Here is a 12,684-nt window from a genome sequence, read left to right on the forward strand (position 1 = left end):
TTCACTGTGTTAGCAGCGAGGTTAGACACAGGTGAGCCCCAGGCTGGCCAGGACAGAGCTCATCCTCCCCCTGCACAGCCCTGCGGTGCTCCCTGAGCCCGAACACGGAACGAGCAGCTCGAAGGGAAGATGGCCCAGCCGGGGGTGTGAGGGCAGGGGACAGGGGACAGACAGGCTGTGGTGTGGAGTCCCTGCGCTGTCCATGGATTCTCTGTGCCTGTAGATGGCACCTTCTCCTCTGCTGAGGAAGGAAGAATGTGGTTTATTCTTCCTTCTGTGTGGGGAAGGAAAAAGCCCAAGCTGCTGAGGTAGGGCTCAGGAGAAAGGTGCTTCGGGTGTGTGGCATGAAGGGACTCGGGGTAGTCCCACAGCTGTCCCCTCTCGCCGTCGCTGCTGTTGGTCCACATCACCTGGATCATCGCTGAACCCTCCCCGAGTTTACTAACATTGCCCAGCACTAGGAAATCGCCAGGGATTTCCTGAGGGAAAAGTGCTTCCAGCTGCACACAGAGCCGCTCCAAAGGGTTTTTAACCCTCGTTAACCCATCGTGGATCTAACAAACCCAGCCTGGGCCTGCAGGGCGCTCTCGGTGCCCCCAGCAGGGGACAGGTCCTGCTGGCTCCACCCTGGGATGGGTCCTGCAAGGCCTTTTGGGGCTCACCAAAATCACCTGATCCTTCTTGCCTTGTGTCATCACCATGGGAATGTTTGGTCCGGGGGTAGCTCACCCGGACCCACCTGTAAACACAAGCTGGAAGATCCCTGAGGAATTCCCACAGAATTTAGGTCTGTGCTACGAAGGTGAGCCCAGTTTCTGCCCCTCCTGCTGTCTCCAGAGGATCACCTTACAAAGGTGCAATTTGAAACCCGGTACTTCTGTATTTCTAAAAGGAAAAAAAACCCCAACAAAACAAACCCAGCTGCTCTTTCTGTGCTTTTCTCCTTCAGAGGGAGAATTCCAGCAATTCCTTAACTTTGCTCGGCTTTCTCAACAGCCTCCTTCACTCATAAATACCTAAACAAACAGCATGATTCAAATATTGGCCCTAAAATTCTGGGTGAAATGGACCTGGAAATTAATTTCACACCGGAAAAGCCGGCTCACTGTCAGCCACAGCACAGGTGGTCGAAAAGAAAACTCCAAGACGGCTCAACAAATTAATTCTGTGGCTCGGATGAGAGGGCAGCAGGCAGGGAGCTGCCTCATCTCACCATCCCAACCCACACTGCCCCATGGGGTGCTGGAGGGCTGTGGGACAGGGAGGATACACCACCCCACCTGGGGCTTGTGGTCTGGGGGGAAAAAAATCATCGTGTTTCCTCCCCCAAAAAAGTGGAAGCAGGGGCCATGGGCTGCTTTTTCCTGAGCACCAAAACGGCCTTGAATTTTACACGGGTCTTATTTACTGGGGAAACTACAAAAAAAAAAAACAAAAAAAAAACACCACACAAAGACACACAAAAAAAACCCCAAAACCACAAAAACCCAAAAACAACCCCCAAAAATCCAAAAAACAAACAAATAAACAAAACCAAAACACACACAAAAAATTCCAAAAAACAAAAAAACAAAATCAAAAAACACACACATACACACATAGTCCCCCCCTCCCCACACACACACACACACAAAAAAAAAAAAAAAAAAAAAAAAAAAAAACAGGAGGGTAGTTAGTTTGGGGAAGCAATTCCAGGGGCCCCTGTGGGAGACTCCTGGGGAAAAGGAGGCGTGAGGAAATGACTGCTGGCACAATATTGCACGGGCTGGTTGTCAGGCAGTGATGTCCATGTAGGCCCTGGAGCCTGTGGCAGAACGTGGTCCACGGCAAGCAGAGATAATTCAGGACATTAGCAGGGCAGGGGTTTACATGTATCCTGTGTTTTACCTGCTTTCCATGAGCTATCTCATCTCTTTAAAGGCAAATGGCAATCTCAGCTCGCAGCAGAAGGCAGGCAGGGAGTGAGGAGAGCTGGATGCGGGAATGTTCTGTGCCTGGCTGGAAAATGAGAGGGGGAGAAGCCCTGCAGTACAATTTCAAGGTTGAGTGAGTGGTGCCAGGAGGCTGTGAAAGGCTCTGCTGAGCTGCTCTGTGTTCACAGGCACGATGGAGAAGAGAGGTCATGGGATCTGCCTCCAAAAAAATCAGGTTTCCCTGCAATGAGTCTGTGGAGAAAGGCTGGGGTAGCAGGGAGGTCACCCAGCCCTGCAGCTCCCTGCTTTGGGGTTGATGTTGATTATGATCCCAGTAGCAATCAGGAGCAACTCTCTGCTCACAGAGCATCACTTTCTTCTACTGCCTTCTTTTCCCAGCTCTGAGCCTGTGGAAAGGCACATCTCCCATGGGCTGAGTCTGGGAGTGCCATGGATTTCTCCTCACAGGAGCTCAGGAACATCAGCTCAGCGTGAGCTGGTTTGAGGCCCGGGCTGCACACAACTATTGCTGTCCCTGCCTGATTTAAACCGACCCTGACAGGGAGGCACAGATCACAAGATACTGAATTCCTGTGTGTTCTGTGAACCCAGGCATTGAAATCCCGCCAGTCCTTCCTCTTCTCCTCAATGGGAAGGGCTGCAGCTTTTCATTGGCAATGGGACTGGGATCCCAGGCCTTGTTAGAGCTGATTTCTGTAAAACAGGTGACACATCTCCAAAGCAGTCAGGATGTGAGCAGAAATCCATGGTGTGAAGCCAAGGCACAGGAACCTAGCAGAGGAGAGGTTGTGCTCCTGTTTAAATAGAAACCCTGACCTGAATTGATCAGGAGAGGCTGTAAGTGAGACCTCACCTGTGCAAAGTCAGAGCAGCTAGAGACACCCAGGCCTGGGATATGTCTTCACCTCTGGTTTTGCTGTGGTTCCTCCCCTTTTTTCTCATTTATGCTGCCTGACTTTGTGGCTGGGATGACCACGGCTGAGGAGCCTGGCTGTGTACACGCTGCTGTGTGATGATGAAGAGGGCAAGGAAGGGATGAAGACCCCAGGAGAGAGAAAGCCCCCAGAGCAGGTGGCTCAGCTCAGCAGGGTGCTCAGAGCCCCAGGCAGGTAACAGCTGCACCCTTTGCACTCCTGGTGACCCCCAAGGTGGGTTCCAGCTACCCAGGCCAATTCCTAAAGGAACCTAACACAGCCCAGGTGTGATGTGAGGAAATTATCTGCCAGCACCTCCATTAGCTGCAGAGAGCTCAGTGCACTCACCTGAGTGCCAGGGACTTTGGGTTTTAGCCCCAAAGCAGCTGCAGTCCTGCCAGAGCTGGCTCTGGGGTGCAAAGTGCCTGTAGCTGGGGCAGGTTTGGTAGGGGAGTCCCCCATCCCCAGGGAGGAGAAGGAGCAGACTTGTGCCCTATTCCAACCAATCAGTCCCAGGGCCGTGCTAATGGCATAATTAGAAGAAGCTGCTCAAGAGAGGCAAAGGCTTAATTACCCGCTTCTGCTGCTGCAGGGGTATTTGCCTACTGGTGCTCCAGGACAAGGGCTGTGGAGGTGAGTGGCAGGGAAGGGTCATTACATCCCTGGAAGTGCTGGAGGCTGGCCGGACAGGGCTTGGAGCACCCTGGCCCAGTGGAAAGTGTCCCTGGCCATGGCAGGGGGATGGAACGAGATGATTTTTAATGTCCCTTCCCACCCAAACCATTCTGGGATTCTGTGATTCCCTGGCAAGGCTCCAGGATGGGCTTTAACAGCACAAGCTGCACTTTTTTCGCATTTTAAGCAAAGTTGGTCGTGATGGGCTCGGGTGCGCAGCAAAGCTCCGGCCCCACGTGGTGGTGGGAGCAGCAGGGCAAGACCCAAAGCCCTGCCCCGTCCCGGGATCCAGGAACGTGGAGTCACCCCCTGGCTGTGAGGATTGGTGTCACCACAGGTGCTTTTTAATGGCTTTGTCGCTTCCAAGGCGGCACGAAATGGGGTGAATCGGGGGCATTTGTCCCTTTCCCCAAAAGCTGCTCGTGGGGAGGTCTTGGACTGGAGGCAGGGATGTCCTGCCAGGCTCGGGAGTGGCGAGAGGACACGGAGGGGTTGGTGGGAATTGTGTCAGGGCAGCACGGCAGGTACAGCTCCGGGCAGAGCAGCTGGGCAGGAATATCCGTGCCCGGATCGCTTTCCCGCTCATCTATGATTTATTTACGTGCTCCGGGCCCCGCCAGCTGCTCCCGCGCACGGGTCGGAGGAATAACAATATTAACAAAAGAGAAAAAAGAGAATTAAACCCCCGAGGTGCAGTTAAACTTTCGGTACCCAGCTCGGGCTGAAGTTGGGTTTGAGGCAGGCGGCTGCTGCCTGGGGAGGGGAGAGCCCGGGATTTGGGGAGCGAGCCGGGGACTTTGGGTGGCTGGGAGTCCCCAGGGAGGGGTGAGGACGGGGGGGAGGTGGAGCCGGCGCTGAAATCCCGGGTACCTGGGCGAGGGGCGCTGCGCCGCCCGCGTCAGTGCCTCCCGCGCTCCTTCCCCTTCCCTCCCCTTCCTCCTCCTCCCGCGGCTCGCAGGGCGGCGGGGGGAGCATGGGGGGGTCGCCGCTGACACCAGGCTCCGAGACAGCCACCGCAGGTAATGCCCCGCCGCTTCTCCTCGCGGCTTTGTCCCTTCGGGAGGAGCGGGATGCGGGGCCGGGGGGATGCGCGGGCATCGCCCCCTCCCTTTCCCTTCGCGCGGGGTCCCCCCTTCCCAAACCTTGGGTTGCTTTCAGCGAGCCGAGGTGTTTTTCTGGGCGCCGAGCCCTGCTATTATTGTCATTATTTTGGGCAGGGGGTCTCGCTCGGCTCGGTGGTTTCCGCGGCACGAGAGGGGGAGGGCAACCTTTCTCCCCTTTTCCCAAAAATAACGCCAGAAAGGTGCGGTGGTACCCGCTGTCCTGCCCCCGGGGGAGCGGGCACGGTGCCCCCTCCTGCCCCCCTGCCCGGCTCTAATTTGGAGTTCGGGCTGCCGAGGAGCTGCAAAGTTTCCGGGATAAGCCAGGGCTGAACTTCGTCCCAGACGTGGGAATGCCGCGCCGCAGCCGCGCGTGGGGGCTGAGCCGCAGTGGAAGCGGTGGGATTTTTAAATCCCCTCCAAACATTTTTAACACGGGAGGGCAGCGTTTTAACCTGCCAAACTTGCCCTGAGCGTTTGGCGAAAACTCTTTATTTTAGGTTATTTCCCCCCCTTATTCTTTACTTGCTCTTGCTTTCCTTCCTCTTCCTCAAAACCTGCAGTCCCTCTTTTCTTTAAACCCATTTTCTGACCACCCTGCTGGCCGCTATCGTTTCCCCAAGCCGCCTCTCCTACCCCCCAGCGTTTCTCCAGCAGGAGAGGGATGCTGGAACGGGACATTTCCTATGCCCATGTGTGTTTTCTTTGTTGTTGGTTTGGGGTTTTTCCCTGTGGTGGGGAGAAGCCGCGTCTGGCATCAGGTTCCTTGGGCTGGCGGAGCTCTGGCTGTGCTGGGCTGCGCGCAACAAGCCCGGCTCCTTCCCGGGATCTTCCGGTGCATCCTGCGGGAGCCCGGGATGCTTCGTGCACATGGGACGGAGCTAGTGCATTGAGATATTTAATTTATATTTTTGGGGGGTGGGGGAGGTGGTGGGAGCCAGGGATAAAGTATTCCCACGGGATGCTCGCATTCGTGAAAATCCAAGTGGTTGTTTCGGTAGAGTGAGTTTTACCTTTGTCTCTTCTTCCCCCCTGTCCTGGGGAAGGAGGAGAGGAGAAATCGCTGTGCAGTTCCGTTTCCCTTCACTGCTCCCTCCATCCCCGGCACAAAGCTTGCTTGTTTCCCAAGGAATCGTGCCGTGTCATGAAAAATACGATGTTAAAGACCAAGTTGTATCCCCACAAGACCGAGTGTATTCCCATGTTATCTTTGTGGGAAACTGCTGTAAAAATTGATGTTGTCCCTTTTTTTTTTTTTTTTTTTTTTTTTTTTTTTTTTTTTTTTTGTGATAAGTGAGAGCTACAATGTTTGGAAGAGGTGGGAGCCCTGGTGTTTGGCTGGCTGCTGTGGCTGAGTCTGGGGAGGGCCCCCAGCCCCTGTCCCTTTTCTCAGGAGCATCACCTGGATGCAGCAGGGAGGCAGCACCAGAACCATTCCTGCTGCCCAGCTGCAATAATCTCCAGAGTGATGCCCAGGGCATGGCAGCTCTGCTGCCCTGGTGCAAGGAAAAAGGGCCCTGCAATCCTCTTCTGAGCACAGCCCTGGGCAGCTGAGGGGTGAAAGGACCTCTTAAAAAAGGATTCAGTTTGTGAAGTTTCTTAGATATTCTGAGCAGATGGTCTGGAGCACAGATTATTTTTGAATTTAAGAAGCTTTAGGCTATGGGATTGGCTTGATGAGGGAGCTGGCCTGTGGGCTCTTGTTAGGGTGTAAAATATCCCAGCTGCTTGCAGCCAGGCTAATTGAGCTGGAGCTTTGCTTTGGGAGCATGAACAGTTCCATGTGCAACCTAAAACTTCTGTGGTTTTTCCCACTACAGTATCCTGCTTCCTCCAGTAAGACTTCTCAAAATGTTGCAGGACAAATAGGGTTATTTTGGGGCTATTGTGGACCAGGACCTACAGAGGTGAAAATTCCTGCCTTTGTGCTGATGTTGTTCTCTGACTCTGTTCCAGTGTGTAGATTCTGCACCTGAAATGGGGAGAAACCGGGATTTCCAATGGTTAAGATACAAATCCTGCAGATGTCCTGGATCTTGCCAGGGGTTTGGTAAAGACCAGGGGCTGGAGTAGCATTTATCCATGGGCTGTGCTCAGTTTGGAGTTTCAATGTGGGCAGGAGATACTTGTTCATGGGTCCTGGTGACTTTCAGTCTGTGAAGGTGAAGATTAGATGGGATATTAGGAATTCCTTACTGCGAGGGTGGGCAGACCTTGGCGCAGGGTGCCCAGAGAAGCTGTGGCTGCCCCGATCCCTAGCAGTGTCCAAGGCTGGATGAGACTGGAGCACCCTGAGATAGGGGAAGGTGTCCCTGCCCACGGTTGTGTGGTCTTTAAAGTCCCTTCAGACCAGAGGGGCAATCCTGGCACATGACGTCACTTTGGCAGCATCCATTTCAATCCCTGTCCTGGGGCCAAGGACCTGGCTTGAGATGGAAACTGCTGTAGGTGTGGGAAGGCTGTGCTGTCCCTTCAGAGCCTGGATTGCTTCACCCTGATCTATGTGTTTGATAAAACAACTGCCCTCCCGGGAAGGGAGAGGTCCTGCTCGCTGTGTGCTGAGGAGAGTCACTGGGCACAAATTCCCAATGGAAATTGAGCTATGTGCCCGAGCATGCTGCACCTTTGGAAGGGGCATGTAGGAGAGGGACTGGACAGCTTCAAGGGCCCTCAGCCACATCTGGGGTCTCAGGAGAGCTCGCATGAACCAGCCTGTCACTGGTGATGAACTACTGTCATTAATCCAAATAACTTCATCCCTGCTGCGTGCCTTTGTCTTTCCATCCAATCCCCTCTCTCTGGGGCTGCTCTTTGGGACTGAGAGATTTCGAGGGGGTTCCTCCTGTGTATCCCCATCTCCCTTTCCCTGTGCTGTCTGTACTGCTTCCCTTTGCTCCTACACTTCCAGCCAGCGAGTGATTATCCCCAGCGTGCCCACGGTGCTGCTCTGCCAGGCAGAGCTTCCCTTTTATTAGCTGGAGCAGCCAGCGGGCCTTGGAGAGATCTGGAGCAGCAAAGTGCCTCTTGCTGGAAGTGAGCTTTGTGTGAAAGCAGCAAGGACACTTCCTCTTTATTTGGATGAGGCAAGAAATGGCTTGAGAGCCTTTGCAGCCCTGGTTCATCAGTGGGAAGGTTTTTTGTGGGTTTTCCTATGGTCATTGTATTTTTTTTTACCCTTCTTCGGAAATATCCCTTTTTCCCTCTGGTTTTAAGATCTACCATTCCAGTTACCATTGGCCTGAACAAAATAGCCTTGCTGCTTCTTTTTAGTGCTGCAAACTCCCAGCCTGGAGCTCAGGGGCAGCTGGAGGCAGGGAGGTGGGATAAAATCCCAGGTGCACACACACCCAGGGTCCTGGGCTTGGAACTGTGTCTGCTGAGTGTTTACCAAGAGAGATGGAGTTAAATTAAACTCGCCCATTTCCTTTGGCAGGGCTTTAAAATGCAGCTCGGTGACTGATTGGGAAGAGCTGGTGGTTCTGAGGCTGGTGACTTGAGGCTGATGCTGAATCCTTTATTGCTGCTGTAGGGGGGACATTCTGGGGCAAAGCCTGTACCCTGCTGCAAGAAGGGGATCCTTGCCTTGGAAGCTGCAGCTGGATGTGGCATAGAGGGAAGTGCTGAGGCAGTCCCTTCCAGCATATGCTTTTTTCCCCCTTTAATCCCACTTCACACACATATTGTCCTCTTCTTTCCCTTCAAACCCCTCTGAGCCAAGCAGGTCTTGTGCAAGATCTGGAGTGGGCTGGAGCCCCCAGGATCCATAGGCAAAAGGCTGGGTCCAGCAGTACAGGGTCCAGACACTCTTAGGGATCCTGTGTGGGAGCACGAGGATGTTGGACACTTTTCCTGCATTGTTTTGATGGCAGTGCTTGGAAGTCCAGCCAGGCTGCTGCCTGCCCTGGGTCAGAGGGAGGCCACCTCCTTTCCAGGCTGGGCACAAGGAAGGAAGTGTCTGGCATCCCATTGCTGAGCAGGCTTGGAGTCAGGCTTTCAGCATCCTTACATCTGCCACTTTGTCCATTCCTGTAGATTTTCTAAGAGCCTGGAGAGAGACTCCTGTCTTGTGAGACCAGACTGTGTGTGTCACTTCACTGCATTCAGCTTTCCACTTCCTCCCAAAGCAAGAATTCCCACCCTTCTTCCCCCTCCTCCTTTTTTGTCCTCCTCTCTCTTTTTCTCCTTTAAGCCAAGCTCTGTTGCTGTTGGCTGCTTTTTCACCTTTTCATCCCATGTTAGCATCATCTGCTCCACAGCTTTGCTGTGTTGCTTCCATGTGTTGGTGCAGCCCTGCTGGCTCGGTCTCCATGGCCCATCCCAGCTTTCTTCCCAGCTCAGGAGCTGCTGTTCCAGCTGAGGAGAGGTTTTGTGATGGAAAATGGTTGCTATGATGCCGATGGTGACTAGCAACCAGTGCTGGAGGCTCTGTAAAGCCAGTGCTGCCCCACTTGAAAGGGAAGAAATTGGGAATTCCTACTTCCCTCTCCCCAAAAATGGAGCTGCCCTCACCAGAGAGAGGTGGGTGGCAGTGACTGATCCAGCAGGGAATAGGGACTCTCTTCCCAAAGCTCTCAGGGTGTTATTTTAGTGTCCCATGGATGCAGAAGATGAGTTGGGTGCATTATTTGGCTTTTCCTTGGAGACGCCACAGTTGTGGGGAAAGGTTTGAGTATCGCCTCTGCAGAGCTGGGCAGTTATTGGGATTATTTTATATTGGGATTATCTTGGAGAACCAATTTCCAACCCAGGCACAGCCTTCCTGCAAGGACTGGCAAGTTTAAAGATGACATTTCCTTCTGGGCCTGGATTTTTGGTTAAATGAAGTCTCAATGCCATTTTGCAGCTAATGTTTGTTTCTTGTGGGAAAGCAAATGTCTGGAATCACCAACCAAAATACTTCCACTCCTGTGCTTGTTTTAAAATGGAAGTAAACTGCTGGGAAGGGAGGGAAACTTTTGGGTGTTAGTAGTTGTCAGTAAGGAACAGCTCCAGGTTTTTCCCTGGAAGAAGAAATGTTTGAGTAGCCCAGCTGGGAAGTGCAGAGCTTTGTGGAGAGAAAACATTTCTATCTCCAACCTCAGCTTTGATTTTGGGGTGAAGGAAGAAGAGGGAGGATTTTCTATGCTCTTTTCCCCTGCAAACACCATCTCAGGTGGGTGGTGACAGGTGCCAGCAGCTGTGCCCCTTATTCCCTGTGGGCATTCACATTCCCGCTCCCATGTGCATACCAATATCCTGGCCTGTATTTATTTAACAGGGAAATTTTATTTCCTTTCGCTGCAGGGAACAGAATGGAAAAGAAAAAAAAAAAGAAAAAAAAAGGGGGGGGGCCAAATTTTTTCACTGGGAACAAATCTCATTTTCAAGAGTCCTGACAAAATGAGCCATAAAATTACAATATTTCAAAGTGCTTTGTAATTCTAGCGTGGACGGCTCTTCATCATAGAATCTGAAAGCTCAGAAAATATAAAACTCATTAGATTAAAATAAACCACCTACCGCACGGGAGAAAAGCTTATTTATCAATATCAATTTACTTCTGATTACCCTGTTCTACAATTCGTTATTTTTGGGAATTATGATTTGAGTATGGCTCATGCCAATATGGGGGTGGGAATGAAAAAAACCTAAAAATCAGAATTAACTTGTAATTTTTTCCTTTTGAATCCTACCTTATTGTAAAGCCCTGGCCAAGAGGCAATAATGAGGAGAAAGGTGCATTTCTAGCAGTGCTTTTTTTAAGGAGCGGAGGGCTGGGGAAGCTGGGAAAGCAGGAGAGGCTGGTTGTTGTGGTGCCAGGGGTGGTGTTAAGCAATGTGCTTGGAAGGGGATCCCTGGGGTGGGTTTTTTTAGTGGTGTTTGGTGGTGGTCCTTGCTGGGCCATCTCCTGGCTGCTTTTCCAAGGGATGGGGGAAGCCTGGGGGAGAGGGGTCCTCCAGCAGCTGGATGGGTGCAGGGGCATCCCAGTGACACCTCAGGTCCTTCCACCTCACCTCCCACATCAGATCCTGTGGTGGGACAGGACTGTCCCTCTTTGGGGGGCACCACGGGTGTTTCAGTGCAGGAAAAGGGGCTTTTTGGGAAGGCACACCCAGTTCTCTCCTGTGGCAGCCGTTCGGAAGGTGCTTTGATTTACTCTTTCATTTCTTCCCCGTGCCCCTGGAGCAGCATAAGGAGCTTGGGACTGTAAATTCTGAGGTGCTGTTTGGGGAAGGGAAGACAAGGTTGGGAGGGACAGGGGTTCTGGGGGTGTGTGAGGATGCTAGCACCTCTGTAAAGGATGTGTAAAAGAGCAGCTCTGCCAGCCGGGCTGTGGAGCAGCAGCTCTGGCAAGGCAATGGAACATTCTGTGCATGCAGAGCAAACACCCCAGCAGTGTGCTAAACGTGAACCAGCCCAGGGGCAGAGCCTGGCAATGGCTGGAGCTCCCCAAGAGCACCCCGTTGTAGTAATGCACCCCCACACCCAAGCAAGGTGATGCTGTTTAAGGAAAAAAAGTTCTGATTTATCTTTGAGCGTGTAAGGAAGTTGAACTAGAATTTTCCACATTGTAATTAACCCAGAGCCAGCACAAGGGAGGGCACTGACTGGCCTTTGGAGATGGTCCTCAAAGCCTGCTGCCAATTTCATCAGGCAAGGTGCCAAAAGGCCCACCTAGACCATCAAGTACAAAAAAGACTGCACAGAACTACTCGGTCACTTTTTAAGGTGTCTTAGTGTGGTGGTTTCATGTTCGCTGAATTCTGTTTGCCAGTTTTCCAATTAGTTTGTCAAGCTATAACTTCCTGAAAAATCACTTCCTGCCCAAAGCACCACACTTAGCAAGGTGTCAGAGGCTTCTCTGACACCTGTGCTTGGCTTTTGTTTCTGTGTAGTTTGTTATTTTCAGGTTTTATTAAAACCTTTATTTTACAAAACACACCTAAAATGCCTATTTTAACAGCTTAAAATAAATTTTAAAGATTACTTTAAACCATTTCTCTGCAAGGGCTGGCCCCTCAGAGGTGACAGACCTTTGTGGGGTTTATCACATCTGACCCCACGCAAGATTCCATCAGCCCGTGGCCTGGGGTGGAGCAGTGAGGGGTGTTCCATGGGGGTGTGAGGTGCCAGAAGGCTCCTGGAGTGTGGCTGGGGCTGCAGCAGGTGGGGTTTGCCACGTTTAGGATGGCAGCAGTGCTGTTGAGGCAGGGAAAAGGCCCTTTTCCAGGCTTAGGAAGAAGGAGGCATTTGGAGAAAGCAGGCTGAAAAAACTTCTGCTCGACCTGAGCTGATTGCCAAACTTTCAAGCCTGGGATTTGTTTGCACTGTGGTGTTTCCTCAGCTTCCCACTTGCCTTGGGAGCAGCTGCCAGGGGATGGGGAAGCCTCTGGTTTAACATCAGTGCTTTGGCAGCCAGCAGGAGACAACACCTGAGCTCCCAGGGATGCCTTGCCCAGAGACATCATCATGCTGGAAACTGCACCGAGTGCTTTCTGCAAAGAGTCTCTTTCAGGCGCAAGGTGCAATTTAATCTGCTCTTAGTCGCAATTTTTTTTTTTAAGTTCTCCCCAGAGACTTCTCGATCCCATTCCTTAAATTTGCAGTATTGGAGTGAACCATCTCAAAGAACCAGTGAAGAGCTGCAATATTAATGAAGACAGAGAAAAATCAAAATGACATTTCAGGCAATTACTTACATAATGAAGTGACTGACTTGGAATATCCAATATTTAGATTTATCATGACACTCGAAAGAGGATGCTGTCAACTGCCTTTATTTCTGCATCACGTAAATTGCTTCTCCACTGCCCTGTTGCTTTTCAAGCATGGGCTGTGCAGCTGGAAAATAATGTTCACGCTCACTTGGGCTGATAGTGGTGCTGTTTGAGAAGAAAGTTAGTGTTTTCCTCCGTGGCATTTTGGCACTGCAGAAGGCAGAGGAACTCATTTCCATCTTGTGCTCTCTGGCTGCAGCACCAGGAGTTCGGGCTCTGCATCCCATGCTGGGTGCAGGGGTCTGGAACAAGGGTGCTGCCTCAGATTTCCTCCTCCCCAAAACCTATTAAATTGAGATGTTTG

At 51.9% G+C, this 12,684-nt stretch overlaps 1 protein-coding gene across 1 annotated transcript in view; it reads left to right on the plus strand.

The window, feature by feature from the left end:
* The first annotated feature begins 4,357 nt into the window (after positions 1–4,357).
* Positions 4,358–12,684, plus strand: part of CDH23 (cadherin related 23) — a 185,306-nt gene continuing 176,979 nt past the window's right edge. The window contains exon 1 of the mRNA XM_083865855.1: positions 4,358–4,542. Coding sequence (XP_083721981.1) covers positions 4,497–4,542 — 46 coding nt within the window. The 5' untranslated portion in view covers positions 4,358–4,496. The remainder of the gene's footprint in view (positions 4,543–12,684) is intronic.

Source organism: Zosterops lateralis (genome assembly GCF_965231275.1).
Source record: "Zosterops lateralis genome assembly, chromosome: 8".
Classification (NCBI taxonomy): domain Eukaryota; kingdom Metazoa; phylum Chordata; class Aves; order Passeriformes; family Zosteropidae; genus Zosterops; species Zosterops lateralis.